The 16,580-nt window shown below is 38.1% G+C and overlaps 1 protein-coding gene across 1 annotated transcript in view; it reads left to right on the forward strand.

Annotated features, from left to right (window-relative positions):
- The first annotated feature begins 6,839 nt into the window (after positions 1-6,839).
- Positions 6,840-16,580, forward strand: part of MBP (myelin basic protein) — an 89,496-nt gene continuing 79,755 nt past the window's right edge. Inside the window, exon 1 of the mRNA XM_032180611.1 lies at positions 6,840-6,905. Within this exon, the coding sequence (XP_032036502.1) occupies positions 6,855-6,905 (51 nt within the window). The 5' untranslated portion in view covers positions 6,840-6,854. The remainder of the gene's footprint in view (positions 6,906-16,580) is intronic.

Raw genomic sequence — 16,580 nt, forward strand, 5'->3', positions numbered from 1 at the left:
TGCAGAATGAGGTTGCGTTGCATCTCTGTACTTAGCTATTCTTTCTATATCTTTCTCTCTCTCTCTCTTTTTTTTTTTTTTTTTTTTCCTTGGGATTTATTTTATTGCAGTGGCAAAATACGTTGACCCTGGAGCAGGGAAATGCTGAGGAACAAACACCCATGAGTATGCCCCTGAGCTTTTTCAGAGGGCTGGGAAAAATCGGTGCGTGCTTCTAGGTCTTGTATGCCATGCAGACCTTAAGGGTCCTTCTTTGGACCCCCATTCAGTATGGAGAGGAAAAAAATAGATGTTTTGTTGTTATTTTGTTTGTTTTTCTTCAGTAGGGTATCTGAAAGGGTGAAAAGTAAAGATGTATTGCCCCTTGGTAAAGACAGCACATAGCAAATTAAACGAACATGTCGATAATAGTGAATGAAATTCAAATAGACAAATCAGTCCTAAATTCATAAGGCAATGATCCCTTTTTGGATCAGGCTCAAGGGATGCGATACTAGGACGCTCCTTCCATCATGGTGTTGTGAAGACAAATAGTGAGCATGTGGCTAACGCCGTCTGATCACAAACATTCAGGATTTGTGTTTGTACAAGGGAGTACAGATAACAGTGTGTGCTAAGTGATGCCAGGTGAGCATTTTTCTGTTCACGAAGGGAGGCAGAAAAGCCCCGTTGAAAAATTTGTTCTAAAATTATCTATTTTCTCATTCCTAATGGGGAACATGAGGCTGACAGTGTTTCAGAAAAAGAGGGTGGAGTGGGCTGAAGGAAGAAAGAAGGGAAAAACAAGAGAAGCATAAGCTATGGGAAATAAATATATATGGTTTAGAAATTTCATTATGATTGCTCTTGCAGGCTGCTGTCTGTAATCAAGTTTGGACTGTCCTCAGGTGAAATTCCTGAAATTTACATGTGTTTAAAAAAAAAAACAGAAACAATGCAATATCCTTCTTGTTGAAGAGAGAGGGAAAAGTGTAAGCAAAGCAGTCAGAAAAGATCAAGAAAAAGAACCAGGACAAAAAAACAAAACAAAACAACAACAAAAAAAAAAAACCCTGTCTGCTGTGCTTACTCCGTGGCAGCTTTGGGAAATAATTTGGTGTTCTTTCACAAAATATATTCTACTGCAGTATCATAGCCTTGTAGCCTTTCTCCAGTGTCATACTGTTTACATGAAATGTACTGATACTGAAATAGTTCTGATACCTTTGGTGGATGAGGTGTACCTAAACTACTGAGACACTGCACTAGCACGAGGGAGTGTTTTCTCGGGTGTTTAGAATTTGAACCGTCTCTTAGAGGGACACTATTCTAGGTCTAGTGTCCTCACTAAAGAGCATACAGCTGTCTATAAACATGAAAATTGTTGTAATGCCTACATAGGCCAGATTTCTAATATGCAAGGTATTGTGCAAGCGTAATTTAAAATGCATGTATTGCTATTTACTGCCGGTGACTTTTCTGATCTGAATATTACTGTTTGCCACTGTAATTTTGTTTTTTGCCATTGACTACGGACATATATAGAGAGAATCATTTGGTTTTCCTTCAGGACGTGTTCCTCAGAGAAATAGCACTGTGGAACTCAAAAGTGAAGTAAGGTTTGATCCAGCAAGGATTACACACTTCCATGGGGAATGAAAAGTTAAATTTATGTGAAATAATTATGAAACTTGTAAGAGATATAAAACATTTATTTCACAAAATTTAATGCTTGAATTAATAGGGCTGGATTCCTAGGAAGCAATTTGCCCATGAGGTGAGTTACTTTTGTGTGGTTGCTTGCATCTGATTCTGACTGTGGCTACTGACGCAGTTAGATACAGGTCGCTCACCTGAGGCTGCAAGAGGTTTTCTTTCTTGGTACATGGGAGTCCCAGATGACCATGATGAGGAAATTCTATGGAAGCAGTTTAGGTGTGCCCAGGGTCTGTCTATTTTTAAAAAGATGCTGAAGTGAAGGGCTTCTTTCTAAAGATGCATATCATCCTGAGAGCCTAGAAAGCACTCTCAACATTTCTAGCTAGCAGCTGGGCAATAGGTCGGCTTGCTTCCCAGGAAGCTACATAACCTGGACTTGACACTGGTGAAAGAAAAGATTTGTGTGTCACTGCTGGGGAAGTTTGTCATTAAGAGTCTGCATCAGAGGGCTACCAAAATTAGACAGAACTTGGACATTTCTTAACAGTAACTATGCTGCTTTCTTTTGTCTAATAAGATCTGGATGTAGTAGTAAAATCCAGTTTTATTCAGACGAGAATATCAATTAATGTAGCAGAAAGTTTTAAGTAAATTCCTGAAATATTTTTATGTTCCATGCTGACTCTTCCCATACGTGAGTAAGACTGTGAGCATTCAGCAAACATATCTAGCACTGTAGCTCTGCACCATTATTCACCAGCATCAGTGTGTGGTGAATACATGTTCCTAGACAAGGTACTAATTATGAGCTGATACTTGTAAATATGTAAGCGCTCACATACCTGTATTATTAGGTGTAGTTCTGTTGAGTCATACTGAAGTGCGTGGGAAGAGGTAAGATCGAACCCTTATTTTACATAACTAAATTGCTCTTCAAGGATAACATTTAACAATCCATTTGCAGCATCCTGTGACTTCCATTAGATAGTTTGTACGTTTTAAAGCTAAATAACTATTAATGTTCAAAACAGGTGCACCAGGTGCATTGGCTTCTAGCCTCTTGTATTTCCTGAATTGTTATGATTCGTTAGCTGTCACTGTAAACAAGCTCGTGGGCTGAAATTTATTGTTTTTATTTAGATTACAGAAAGCTGATGTTCAGCGAGATATTACAGGAGATGTACACCCTTTAGAGTCTGACAATTACAAGTAGTGGACTTTTCTCAGGTTCCTTTCAGTGAGTAAGAAAATGGTACTTTGCAGTTAAGCTAGCGTAACCTGCAAAAAAAAGATACCAATCTGTTTCTTGGTATGTTCAAAAAGTTTAGAGGAACATGTTTCTGCCTTTCAGGGGAAATTCTGAAGTGAGATTTAAACCTCTATGTAAGACAGTGTGTGTGTGGGGGGAGATAACCTTTTCAGAACCTTGTCCAAAGTACAAATATCTATTTAATTTCAACAGGAAGGCTAGAATTGGGTTAAAAAAAAAATTGTCTGATGATATATGTTTACAAAACCCTATCTGTAATCAATTTAATCAATTTTAATCAAACATACATGCATTTATATATATATATATATATATTTTATATTTTTTTTGTGAATATGTGATATGCAGGACCGAGTTTTCCCATCTCTTTCTGTATTTGTTCATCTTTTAATTTTACACTTAGATAGCAAAGAGAGGTTTCTGTCCTGAAGTGGTGTTTCCACTGTTTCTAGCTGGAATACACCTTTCTATCCTGAAGAAAGCAGAAAAGAAGGCTTGGCCTAGGCTTCCTGCAGGCCACTTGTTAGACTGAGTCCCTGAGTAAGGTGACTTGGTGGGAGAAGGCAGTTTATTTTATTTCCCCAGGCAAGATCCCTGTGCTGTTTTGGGGAATCAGTTGAAGCAGCCTGGGTAGCTGGAATGATTTCGGCAGCAGGCAGTGACTGGGTTATGCTAGGGTTTTGGCAGCAAAGCTGCTTCAGCTGGCTCCTGGCAGGGGGAGCGGTGTGGAGGCTGTTGGGCAGCTCTGCTTGTAGAGCTTGCAGTGCCTGCCTGGGCAGCTGGTGCTGTGGTCTGGTTGTTGCAGGTCTTCCCCGTGTCCCCTCTCATTTTGTGACTTAAGGTCATATGCAGAATCATTCGTCTCACAGGAATTACAAAACTTGCTGGATTTCACTAGGAAGGTTGAGGACATGTGCTGTTGTGGTCATAAGCTTGATCTCATGCTCAGGCCTATTTTGGAAGCTTATTGTTAGAACTGATTCACATCTGATTCAATGGAGGTTGCTGCATTTCTACGGCAGTTGTATTTTCTCATTGTTTTGGAGCTTCATGACTGTTCTTGTGGCTGTTTATCAGTGCTGAGGCACGTATGGACTCATCTGCAAACAAGGATGTAGCTGGGTTGACTGACATTTGTTAATAACTGCCAGGAGCTGCTGCTTCGCTGTATGCAGAGCTGCTTCGTCTGGCAACCTGAATGTTACGAAAATTACTAAAAAAGAAAATCCTCTTCCATCTCAGATTTTTTGAATAGTTGGCTGCAAGTTCCTACAAAGATGGTACAGTGAGTAATCCCATTGAAGTCAGTGACTCAACTCATCTCATAAAAATCAGCATACATACAAACGGTGGCTTTCTCAGAACAGCAGCAATCACAAAATAGGTAGTCTTAACAACAGCCTGTACTTTCATCCTGAAGTGAAAATGACCCATGGTCTCAGTTTTTAATCAAGTACGGCAGACTTCTGCTCACATGTAAAGTGAAAAATCGGGTCTTTCTTTTTGCTGCTGGGAGTGATTTTAATGCTTCCAGGCTTGCGTATGCTGGTACTGTGCTCTGATCATCGCAGATCTGCATGTTGTCCTCTCTAATTTCATGTTGCTACTTTCCCATCAGATACATACAGAAAAGTTTGCATTATAGGCTTCCACTTCCAATTGGCATCAAAATTTTTGAAAGCCTTTATTTCCCAAAGGACCACTTACAGATTTCTCCATTTCTGTTACTCTTAAGATATTTTTGTGCCTTTGTCTGGGAAGTATCTTCATTTCTACACAGGAATTTGTATCTTACTGGTTTGCTGGTTTTTCATTGTGCTTACTTTGTGCAGACACTTGGGAAGAAAACTGGCCTTATCATTTGCTACAGCTAGCTTGTGGCAGCGTGGAACTTGTTGCTGATTTTCTTTCCACTCACCAGCAAAGGATTTAAAATGTTTATCTGGCTTAGTTTCACACCATGGTGCACAATATGATTTGTCCATAGCTGGTATCTTTCTCCACTATGGCAGTGCAGGAGTGGGGCCCCACTGTGCTGGGTGTTTCGCGGGCACAGGACAGTTATTCCTAGAGATTTAATCCACAGAAACAAGTGAGAGAAAGGTGAGGCAGGACAGCAAGCAAAGTTCTAGTTCGCAAGTATTACATCAGCTCCATTGCCTGTTTACTTAAAAGTATGTGCATTGCAGAGCGTTTGATATTATTATCATTATTACTGTTTCTATAAATGACTTGGAACATCATGCCGGTTCGTTCCTGGATAGATGTTTCCTCTGGTTTTGTATTCCACTTGGTATTTTCCTTAGGTCGCAAAGTAGGCGATGAGAGATGAGCTGCCTTTCACAAGGAAAAGAAGAAAGGCTGCTCTGAGGTAGTTCAGCTCTGAAATCGAGGTTGTAAGTGCATTTTGGGGGGATTTTTTATTGCAAATTTTCATAATGTCACAATAATTTAAACTGGTTGTGCTGATTTCACAGTTTCAAAAGCTGTATTTCAATCTTTTATGCAACACATACATCTTTAAAAAAAAAAAATCTATTATTTGGCAATAAACTCTATCTTGAGTACACTTAATGAGTTTGGATGGTTTTTAATTTTTCCTCTGTGAGACCTCAGAAGTGGATTTAGTGGGGAATGATTTGATCACATAGTGACATGTGTCATTTTGAGTGTTGAGTGGCTGGAATTTGGTGGATAATTGAATAAGCACTGGAGACCCTTGCTAATTTGAAGTGTATTATCTGTGTCTGGGGAGAAATCTGTCAGTCCGTCTGAAATTGCAGTAGCAATGCAGGACAGAGTGGCTTTCGATAAAATGCACATTTGTGATGGAAAGTCAGAAGTAATCAAAGTCTCTATCTGTTGGAGATAGGTATCCCTTGGTATGCAGGTCAGTCCATGTATCTGAGCTTATAACCGTGTCTTTATTTTCGAGTATAACTAGGTAATAGGCTGTTATTTTACTTCACATGTTTTCTGTCATAGCAAAGGTCTGTTGTGCTTCTTTGCCAAGCTTTTGCAGAAGATATTGTTAATGAAGTAACAGCCTTCTGATACTGTTTGAGCATTGCGCAAAGATTTCTGATGCCAAGGTTTTATAGTATGTAGCATTATATTTGTTGCAGAGTAGCAAATATTACTGTTCGTCAGAAATTCAACATTATGAGCAAAAGTCCAGTTCATAATACTGAGAAGAGAAAGTCTCTTTGAAACTTCTTTTAGAAGTAGTTTTAAGTTTCGGGGCTTTAAATGTTACCTTGCACCGTCTTTAGGTACTAAAACTCAAAGACAAACCATGTCTGTGTAAGATACTATACAGACACAGGCTTCTAAGAGACGAAATATGTAGTGTAACCACAAATGCAAGCTAAAAGCTGAAATTTCAGTGTTGTGGTTTAACCTACATAAGCTCTGCTAAAGCTGAGATACACCACAGTAAGCCAGAAAATACAAAGAAAAGGTTGGCATTCCATTCCTATGTGCTTGCCATGAAAGCCTGTGCTTTAAAGAACATATCCATTCTCACCTCTACAGCAAATTGTTAGCAGTTTGGTGTGGTGCTTGGCTTTTTTCAGTAATTGCTGTTTATGTAATGGCAAATGTGAATTCTAAAGAACTTACTTGATGCCTTATAAAAATCTGCAGCTACAAATCAGCTGCTACATATTGTGCAATTGGGATTGTAAATATGATATCAAAAGATAGGGCTTCTGCCTAAATACTGACCTAGTCTCGGCTTATGTACAAATCAAATGCTTTATTTTCCCTCCTCTTCCTTTTTTAAGAAGGAAAATTTACTGTGGACTGTAAAAATGTTCATTGTATGAGAGCTGTTTTGCTGTACTGTCCAAGGAAGAATTAATTTGTATTTCAATATAAATGTATTGGTTTCAAAATTTCTGTTTTGTTTTTGTCTTTTCAGAATTTGAAGTTCTGGTGGTAGATCATGGGGAACCATGTGGGGAAACGAGAACATAGTGCTGACAAGTCAACCAAGGTAAGAGCAGAAAATTGAAGAGGCAAGATCATTTCAGAAATCTGTGTTATATAATAATTTATATTTACTACCTTAACATGTTTACCAGATCACTTTCACCATTGCTATTTTTGTAGTTGTCATTTTAAAATGAAATCATTTCTTTAAGAGGGTCCTATGAGATGTAGCCAGACTAGGATTTTGCTGTGTTGGATGAAGTTTTCATGTGTCAGATGCATAGCTGACAAAATGCTTCTCAGTCATGTTTGAAATGAATGAAATAAGCCTTAGGAGCAGGAAATTGCAGACATTTTTAAAGAGCCAATGAGCTGACTAATGTTTTACTTATTGACAGCTTTCCATTTTGGCAGTCGTTGGCTTTATCGTTAAGAAAGGAACTGTATGGAAACAAGTAAAATAAGAGGATTCCAAAGGCAACAATTGTCAGTCTCAGTAGATACAACTTTAAAAATCTCCTTGGTAGAAAGAGGAGAATCATCAAAATATTAACTAAAAGTTAGTATATATTTTCTAGGCCACTGTTGACACTTTGTATTTCACGTATTATGTGATATTCTGTTTGCCTTGTGATAATATCTTGTTTATTTGTGTGTCTGCATTGTACAGAAAGAGTGTATTCACATGTATCTTAAAATAAAGCATATATAAAAAGTTGTTTTTTCTTACTAGCTTTTGCTAACTTCCCTCTACCCATCCCCACCCAAAAAGAACAGTTTACAGTCCAATCCCACAGTGTATAAACTTATTGCCCTTTGCATCAGACAGATGATGTAAACAGATAGTTCTGTGCTCTGGCTGGAGGAATGCAGGTATTTTGCATTGCAGTGGCACAGATAAGCAGCTATCCCTAAAAGGTTTATGCAGACTAGAATTCATATAGCTACTAGTTCTTTGACTTCTTCTTTAGGGAAGTACATGAGGACGTTGGAGGGAACAGAAAACAGCAGGAAGAGAGAACTGGAAACATGCTTTTGTTTTCTATTCAGTGTTTTACAAAATGGTTTCGGTTTTAGTGAAAACAATAGCGTGAGTCCCAAGCTGTGTTTGGCACTTTAAGATTTTTGGTTACATTTCTAGAAAATTGCCTTGTGTGGATCCAGCAGTCATGTGTACCTAACAGATGTATTTAGTTAAATATTTTGACGCTTTCTGACCAAGCGTGGGAGATCCTGCAGGTGTGACATGGCAGGTACACAGAGCTTATTAGACTGTTGTGCACCATGTGTCCTGTGCTTAGGTTTTTCTTTGGGCACAAAATCTGGTTAGAAGAACTCTTCATAACTTCTCTCCCACTTTGGGATCATGTGTCTTATACATCTGAGTGGCAGGTCAGTGAGTTGTCTGGCACATGGGGCCTTAGAAATAAGAAGATTCTTCAAGCTCTAGCAGCCTATGCCATGGGCACAAGTCCTTCAGGAATGAGCAAGAGTCAGGTGTCCATGAGTCTTGCACTGAGTATGTAAAACAGGTCTAGAAGGAAAAAGACAGCTGAGCTCTTTTAAATTCATTTTTCCTTATCATTCAATGAATGTTGAATTCTGCAATGAAAATAACATTCATTGATGTAAAATATTTCGAAGGGGGAACTTACTTCTGTAGCAATATCTTCTGTCCCTCTCTCATCCTTTCAGAGCGCAAAAGTAAAGCAAAACCCCAAACTTTAAAACAGCCAATGCTGATCAAGATCTCCCTTTACTCAAGAAAGACAGCAGTAGTGTCACAAGAAATGATAAGGCCACAGATCTAAAATCAGGAAAGATACGGTTAAGGTGCTCCCGTGTATTCCATGTAACCAGTCAATCTTGATTCAGTTCTTGTAGGCAATAGTAAAGTTCTGTACCATATATACCATACTTGTTTTTAGTTTTCAAGCTGAAGTTGCTCTTTTGTCTTTGTTCAATATAGCTGTAAATTAGAACAGTTTTCCCACCAGTATTGTGGTGCTGCAGGCTTGCAGAGACTGCTGTGAAAATGCTGAATGACCTCTCCTTGCTCTTAGCAGTAGAACTGCAATGCAGAAGGCTATCAGCTCATTCTAAAATTCATTACTTGTAACTTCAGGCTGTTTGTAATGTTTCAATTCCCCAAAATATAGTACCAAAAAAGATGATCATCTTAGGCAGCTTGTTTTGAACACATAACAGTCAGATTTTCTGCACAGACACCATACTGGCTCCTGAACAGATAGTCCAGTTCTCCAGGTAGCTACATCATGAATATTGACGTGTTAGTGAAGATACTGTAAACAAACTGTAATTCTTGGTTGTACAGAAAATGCCCTGTAGTACAGCAATTACTGTGTGTATTTTTCATTTGTTCTTCTTCCTCTTTTTTTTTTTTTTTTTTTTGAGTTGACATCATGCTTTGTTTTACTTTCAGTAAATTTGGATATTTGATGGCAAATTAGAAATAGCCAGAAACCAATTATTTCATCAAATTCCTGTTACGAGACCAAGATGCTTTCAAATTTGCAGATTTGTGAAAGGCAAGATGGCTTCCCATGCTGTGATGCTTCTTTCAAAATGTTATCTTCTTGATTTATAAAAATGCCAGGCTATAATGATGCTTTCATGAATAATGAGGAGAAATTTGAAATTAATTGAATGTTTTGAAAAGTGGTCTATTTGACTTAGGTAATGAGAAAAATACTTACAAAGCCCTCACCTTTCTCTACTATTTAATGAACACAGCAATTTCTCCTATTTCTCTTTTACTTTGGATGGTTTTAGGCTACTGAGTCTACTGAATCCTGCAGTAAATGTACAACTATGGATTTTGTTTAACTTTGTTCTTGGTGGTAATACTTGGGTTTAAACTTACTTAAATGTATATGGGAAAAACAGAAAGGAAAATAATGTCCTGTTCTTCATGTCACAAATTTTGTTACATTCTCTGAGAACTGAATGTAGAATTAAAAGAGTGGGTGAACAAAGTTTTGTTGATCTTTTTTCTGAGTTCTAGTTGATCTATGTTAATTCGGCACAGCTGCAAAGAGCCATGGGCTTTTTTTTTTTTTTTTTTTTTTTCTTTCTGATGTCAGAAGGTGTGTTCAAGTGTTTCATTAGAACAGTTCCTTGCCGCTGTCTGTTCTGGCTGTCTCCCTTGGAGAATTCTGTTCAGCATATATATGCATCCCTAAATCACTGAACCTTCTTGATACCTGTCAAAATTGGCTCTTACCTTCTGTGTTGATTGTTCAGGCCCGTGGGGTTGGGAAGAAGTCTTTCGGTCACTGCCTCAGCTATTCTAGAACTACCAAATTCAGCAAGACCACAGAGCCTGGTTTTCCTGTACCTCAGGTCACATCATACGGTGGGGTGCTGGAAAGCAAGCTTGTGACTTGTATGAAAGATAAAAACCCACTGCCCTGCCATGTAAAGAGATTGCTCAAGAAACATAAGAAGGCCTGAAACGTGTTGGGTCATTTGCCTATTTCATGTCCTTGCTGTACTTCGGGTATGCTGTCAATAAACACCAAAGAACCAAAATCAATTGCTACCTCTGATATCCAACTCTGAGGAACTTTGAGAACTGTAAATTTGCCACAGTATATTGATTTTCACAGTCAGAAATTCAAAACAGATGTAGTGATGATAAAGTACTCAATCTACAGTTTAATGTTTTGCTTGAACTACAAAGGCATCTGTTAGTAATGACCAAGTCTTGGTGTATAGTAAATTTATGAAAAATCTTACCTTTGATTACCATCTTACATGGATTCTGTAATGTGTTTTGCAGTGGTTCATTTGATAATTGTAAGAAACAAAGTTGTTCTTTGTGTTTAAAGTGAACTCAACACAGTTCAAGCAAAATTGCTCCGGTAAGCATGCATCAATCAACAAGTCAGATGGTTTCTACACTGATTCTGAAGAGAATTCTGTTTTTTCTTCTCCTTGTATGGCTGATGTTCAGAGATCTCGCACCCTGTGCAGCCTTTACTCCTGATAACATTGACAGAAAGTTTTCTGGCTCTCCCTGATGAGAGAGGTGTGAAATTCTGAAGCTGGCTGGCTCAGTGTAGTACTTGTTTAGTTTACCTCATAGACACTGAGCAATCTGCAAGCAGAAGAGTTTCACACTGATCTCCTTTGATGCCCTACCTCAGACTGTTGAGACTGCTTGTCTCTAAACCATGTGCATGTTTGTTGTTCTTTTCTTTTACACCAGGTGCTTCCTCTTAGTATGCATGGTAAAGTACCAAGAAAGGGGGGAGGGGGGAGGGAACACAACACGTGGAGTAATTTGATTAGTTATATTAATTGCATTGAAGTCTTATTTTTGTAAGATAAAGCTTTATTAATCAATACGTCAAGTTTAAGAAATACTTGATATGTAGGTTATGAGGTCTGGGATATACTTTTTTTTCAATGACATATGGTATTGTAGTTTAATATGTTTAAATACACTATTCTTGTTACCATGTGTAAAAAGAGTGAAGCCCTTTCACTTTTTCCCCTAGCAAAGTTGTATAGTGCTATTTTTATTTTCCTTTAATATTTTTGTTTGTTTTTCTGAGCGTAAAACCTCTACCATAAAAAAAAAAGAATCCAGGGACTCGTGATGTATCCAATATATCAAATATATTTGATATATTGATTAAAATATTCCCTCTCAAGCTCATTACTCCATCTCAATAGCTTTCTGAAGGTAGAGGGAAAATAAAGAGAAAAACTTTAAAATGTTGACCGAATCAAAGTTCTCTGTGAGAAATGTGGTGAACACTTTCACCAGCCAGTTTTACAGGTTACACATAGAAATTCTCTCAAACTGCTACGTCTGGTCAAGCTGGTGTCTGGTACAAGGGAAGGAAGTTTTCAAAAGAGGCAATCCCATTCCAGGGAGCGAAGGGCAGTTCTGTAAAGCTAAGCAAAACCAGTTCAATTTGATAGGCATCTGTTTTCTTCAAATTCTGCCATTGACCTAGATTTGGCCTTGAGCAAATCCCTTTGTGCTGGCTGTATTCTCCTGTTACATTTCTTAACCTTCCTACTGTCTAACTAGATTGCTTGTTGGGACAGATGCAGTGTCATTCTGTATTAATAGGAGGACTTTGAGACTTTGAGTGGAGCCTTCAGGCACTAATGTGCTTCAGACAGTGAGATGATATCATAGCGATACAGAAAGGACAGTGCTGTTTGAAGCCCCTGAGAATGCCAAGTATGTGGTAACTATGACATCTTTCATCAAAAATTAACCTTTAGACCATCGTTCAGCATTGTACTGAAGCCTGTTCAATGTTTAAGTAGGCAAGTAGCTCTGCTATGGAAGGACTGATTTATGTGTCCAAATTTAAGTCATGTGTTTAAATACTTGGCTGTTCATTAAACTTTTCAGGCAATGGGTTGAATAAGGTCTATTAATGTTACAATATTTTTTTAAGTCTAAAATATCTGAAGCTTATCATAAGTATGTGTGGAAGAAAAACCATCAGTGGTGTAGAAGTCATTCTTTTATGATTCCTAATTCCCCTTTTTCCTGTGTATCTGAATGCTACTGAAGGTAGCAATGCTTATGAACAGAGCAACTGGCAGAAGAGTTACAGGTGGGAGGCAAGACTGAGAAGGGTAAGCAGCAAGTTATGGTCAGGACCATGGCACCTGAGTATTTAAGGCTTTTGCCTGAATTGTGTAATACTGGACATTTTTCATTAGACCTTCATTTTAATGAAAAAGCAAGTAAATACATAAGTAAATGTTAAATGAAATGTCACAAGAATGTTTTTCTGTTGTGCATGAGTGCTAAGTACCAACGTTTCTTCGTTTAGGTCTTGAGCTGGTTGAGTCTGCATGGGTGTAAAAGGAAGAGGTGCAGTCACTGTGGTTTTGGCTGGGGAGGAGGAAGGGTCTTAGGCTTTCTTCTCCCACCCTCAGCCTGCAGAACTGACTAGCAGAAGAGGGAAGTGCGTGCTGTAATTTTTGAGGTCTTGTGCATCAGATGCCATGTTGCTGTGGTAGTTTCCTATAGTTTCTTTCACATCTGCTGCTTGTTAGCTCTGATACAGAGCTAGACAAATGTCCTGTCAGTTGAGTTTAATGATAGAACCACTAAAATTAGCAAGGAATTGGAAGGAAAAGGGTATAATTCACTGCCCGTTCTTTTTGAACTCCCTGTGAACTGGGCTGCTTGCTGAACAGGCTTCTCTTAGGGTCAGCCCATACTGAAGCCCAAGAACACTTTGTTCAATGCTCTAGCGACTTCACACCAGAAAAATGAAGGTGAAGATGTTATTTTTAGTCTGGAGGAAGCAATAAGCGATACAGAGATCCTGAAGGGAGCGATATCTTCCTTCTTTCTCAAAGAACCTCTTTGTGCTTCTACTATTATGGCGGTTTGTAGATCAACATGCTATCATGTGGCAATACGCTTTATCAGCTGCTCTGAAACTGGATGAGATAGGTCAAAAAAACAACCTAGAATTTCCAATAGTTATATTTGTTAATTATATATATATATATGTGTGTGTGTGTATATATATATATATAATCTTGTGCAATATGTAATATATTACCTTAGAAGACAGTTAAATCTGTAAAATCAGCATGGGTGAAGTGCTTTCACCCTATTAGAACTTGGCCTATGAGGCCAAACCCCAGCAGAATCTCCAATATTCAGGACAATGACTGGCAAATCTTTCTCATGACACTTGTCAAAGTATTAAGCCCTGGTAAAAGTGTGTTCAATAGTTCAGTAGTGTCCTCATCTTCTTCCCCTAATGCTAGTTCTGTTGCCTCAGATGCTTCTGGGCACCAGCTGGGAGTATTGCATGCCAGAGCAATGGTTTATATGACTTCTCCATCTCATACTTACTTATATTTCTGATAAAGTAATTGACAGTGAAACTGGGTCAATGAAACTTGTTGGTAGACATGGTTTTACGCCATGCAACAGTACAAAGCCAAAACCTGAGCGTTGATATAGTCTGATGCTAAGCATCCTGCCACAAGAAAAGAGGAATTGCACATAGCTAAGGTGAGGGGAATCTTACTTTAATTTGTAAATTCATCAAAAATGAAATGGATATCAGAAGAAAAAAGATGAGGGACTTCCTTACAAAGTGTCACTTTAACAATAACTTCTCTTTTTACTTCAGAAGCTGAAGATGAATAATAAACAGCTCTTTCTAACGTAATTGCAGTTTTTTGTACACCAAATAAACGTAATTTGTCTGCGGCTGCAGTTCAAAAAGTATTTTTCCACCTTGAGCTAAGATGTCATGGGATATTTTTCCTTTTTACTTATCTTTCTCATGCCCTCAGCTTTCATGACAGAAATACTTGCAGAACATTTGCTAGAGGAAAAAATTTGCTGGAGGAAAAAAGTCTTTTGCAAAAGGAAATTGAAAAACTTTTAAGCAGAGTAATATGACTTTGTTCTTGATTGCTGAGATAAGGCTCATTTGAAAAACAGTCTGATCTTTCAGTGCAGCATCCCGTGGATGTGGCCATTACAATATAAGAATTTGCATAGAGCTGAGAGCCACAAGTTAAATACCGTTTACATTGGATAATTAGGGGGACTTCTGCACATCTCTTATAATCAGGAAGAGACAATGATGGAAACTGTGGGTGGTATTTTTTTATTATTTTTTTCCCCGTACAATGCCACAGGATGACGTTCAGGTTGGTGTACCTGGACTTAGCTTTAACTGAAATATGGCAGTTGTAACAGTGCTGAATTTAGGGAGGTATGGAGGAACTCAGCTTGCTCATGACCTCCATACAGCTCAAAAGATGCAGATGCCAGAAATTGTAGCCAGAAATTGATGATACCAGAAATTGTAGCAAGGCTATCATCAATGAGATCTATCCTTAAACAAGTCACTACTGATCAAAACAACAAAAAAGTCACTGTTTGGGGGCCCTCAGTTATTCCTATTCTGTGTAAGAGCTTCAGGACTAGATTCACTGTCTGGTAGCGCTGAGGTTTTCACATGACTCATGGAAATCCCAATATGCTGGAAACGTCTTGGTTAAAAGGCACTGGTTGAGACTGTTACGTTGAAATCTGAGTGATTTATGGTTTTGTGGTCATAACTGACTTACTAAATGTCTAGCACATTTTCCTAGTCTTTCACAGTCCCCCCTTCTTTCCTCCCTATACCTTCTCGGTCCCCCTACTCCTTGCACGCAGGTTTTTTTGTCACGCTATATTCTGCTAGTATTTCTGTCTCTAATGCAGTCTAAACTCAGTGCCATATTTTGATGTTTGGAGGCTTCAGAAACAGCATTTAATGATTAACAGCACAGTTTCATGCTTGGAAACAGTGACGAGACAGCCAGCTGCCAGGCAGTCTTATCATGGAGGGGGGAACACTGTAGAAGAGATAAAATTTGCACTGCTATAACACACATCTACTTGAAAAATAGTTCTCTTCTAGCCAGATCTCTCTCTTTGTGTTGACAGAAGACGTTCAGCAACTATTCCTATCACCGTACCTTGCTTCTCAAGCAATCCAGTAGTGCCATTGCCATTGTTTGAAAGAGTTGAAAATCAAAGTTCTTCTGTTGTTTTTTTTATACCCAACTATCATTTTATATATACATATTATACATATATATAAATGTAACATGTATGTGTGTGTGTGTGTGTGTGTGTGTGTGTATATATATATATAAATGTTACATTTGTACCTGTTAAAAATTTGTCTTCTACAGAAAACAGAGAATAGCTATTGAATTCTTTTTGGGGAAGCATGGATTCAATTGTGAGGGGGAAACTTGCAAAAACTTTAAATCCCTCTTTAATTACTTATGTGCATGTGTATACACATGTATATAAATGTACACACACATATACACATATATAAAAAAAGATCAAGCATATATTGAACTACCTATAAAAATGTGAGTGTATATTCAAATGTGTATTCAATATATATACCCCTGACTGGCTGCACATGTGTTCACTATGTGAGTTTTAAGAAGTGAGGCCAGCAGCCTTCCTCCCCAGGGCAGCTTGCTGTCCATTCTGATCTTCCCCATGAACTACAGGCTAAATCTCTTCTTAATGTTGAGCCAGAGCTTTCTACTGTAGAAATTTGCCTTATGGTGCACAGTGAGAAAGCCTTGAATAATTGCTTTTTTTTTTTTTTTTTTTTTTTTTTTTTTTTTTTTTTTTTAATCCAGTGTCTGAAATCCCATTTGTTTTTATGAGACTTGGCAGATGCAGGTTGGTAAATGTGGGACTCTGAATCAGCATCTCACGTTAGTGACTGTAACAAATGAGGAATGCTTATACGTCATAAAATATATATTAAAGACAGTTCAATACTTGCCAATGCCATCTGTTTGTTAAATATTTAATAATATATTTAACATGTTAAGTATATAGTAATAGAATATATAAAAATCTCCTGGTGTTCTGTGGAAGGCTTCAGAGCTCACAATAGGTGAGACCCGCTGCGTAAAGTAACAGTTGTTCTATCTCGGGTCCCCTGCTACACAGAAAACTCAATATGTTTAGGAGGATTGATGTTATTTCTGGAGCTCGATCACATGAGATGTGATTCTAGGTCAAAAGCTGTACGTAATGAAGACTAAAACTTAGTTGTTTTTCTTTTTGTTTTGTTTTGTTTTTCTGCTGAAAGAAATAATTTGCAATATGCTGTGGGATATTTGCTGGTAGGAAGAGGCTTTCTCCTGTGATACAGTGCAAACCTACAGTTTCTTTCAGAAG

This window comes from Aythya fuligula, chromosome 2, assembly GCF_009819795.1.
Source record: "Aythya fuligula isolate bAytFul2 chromosome 2, bAytFul2.pri, whole genome shotgun sequence".
NCBI classification, from domain to species: Eukaryota; Metazoa; Chordata; class Aves; order Anseriformes; family Anatidae; genus Aythya; species Aythya fuligula.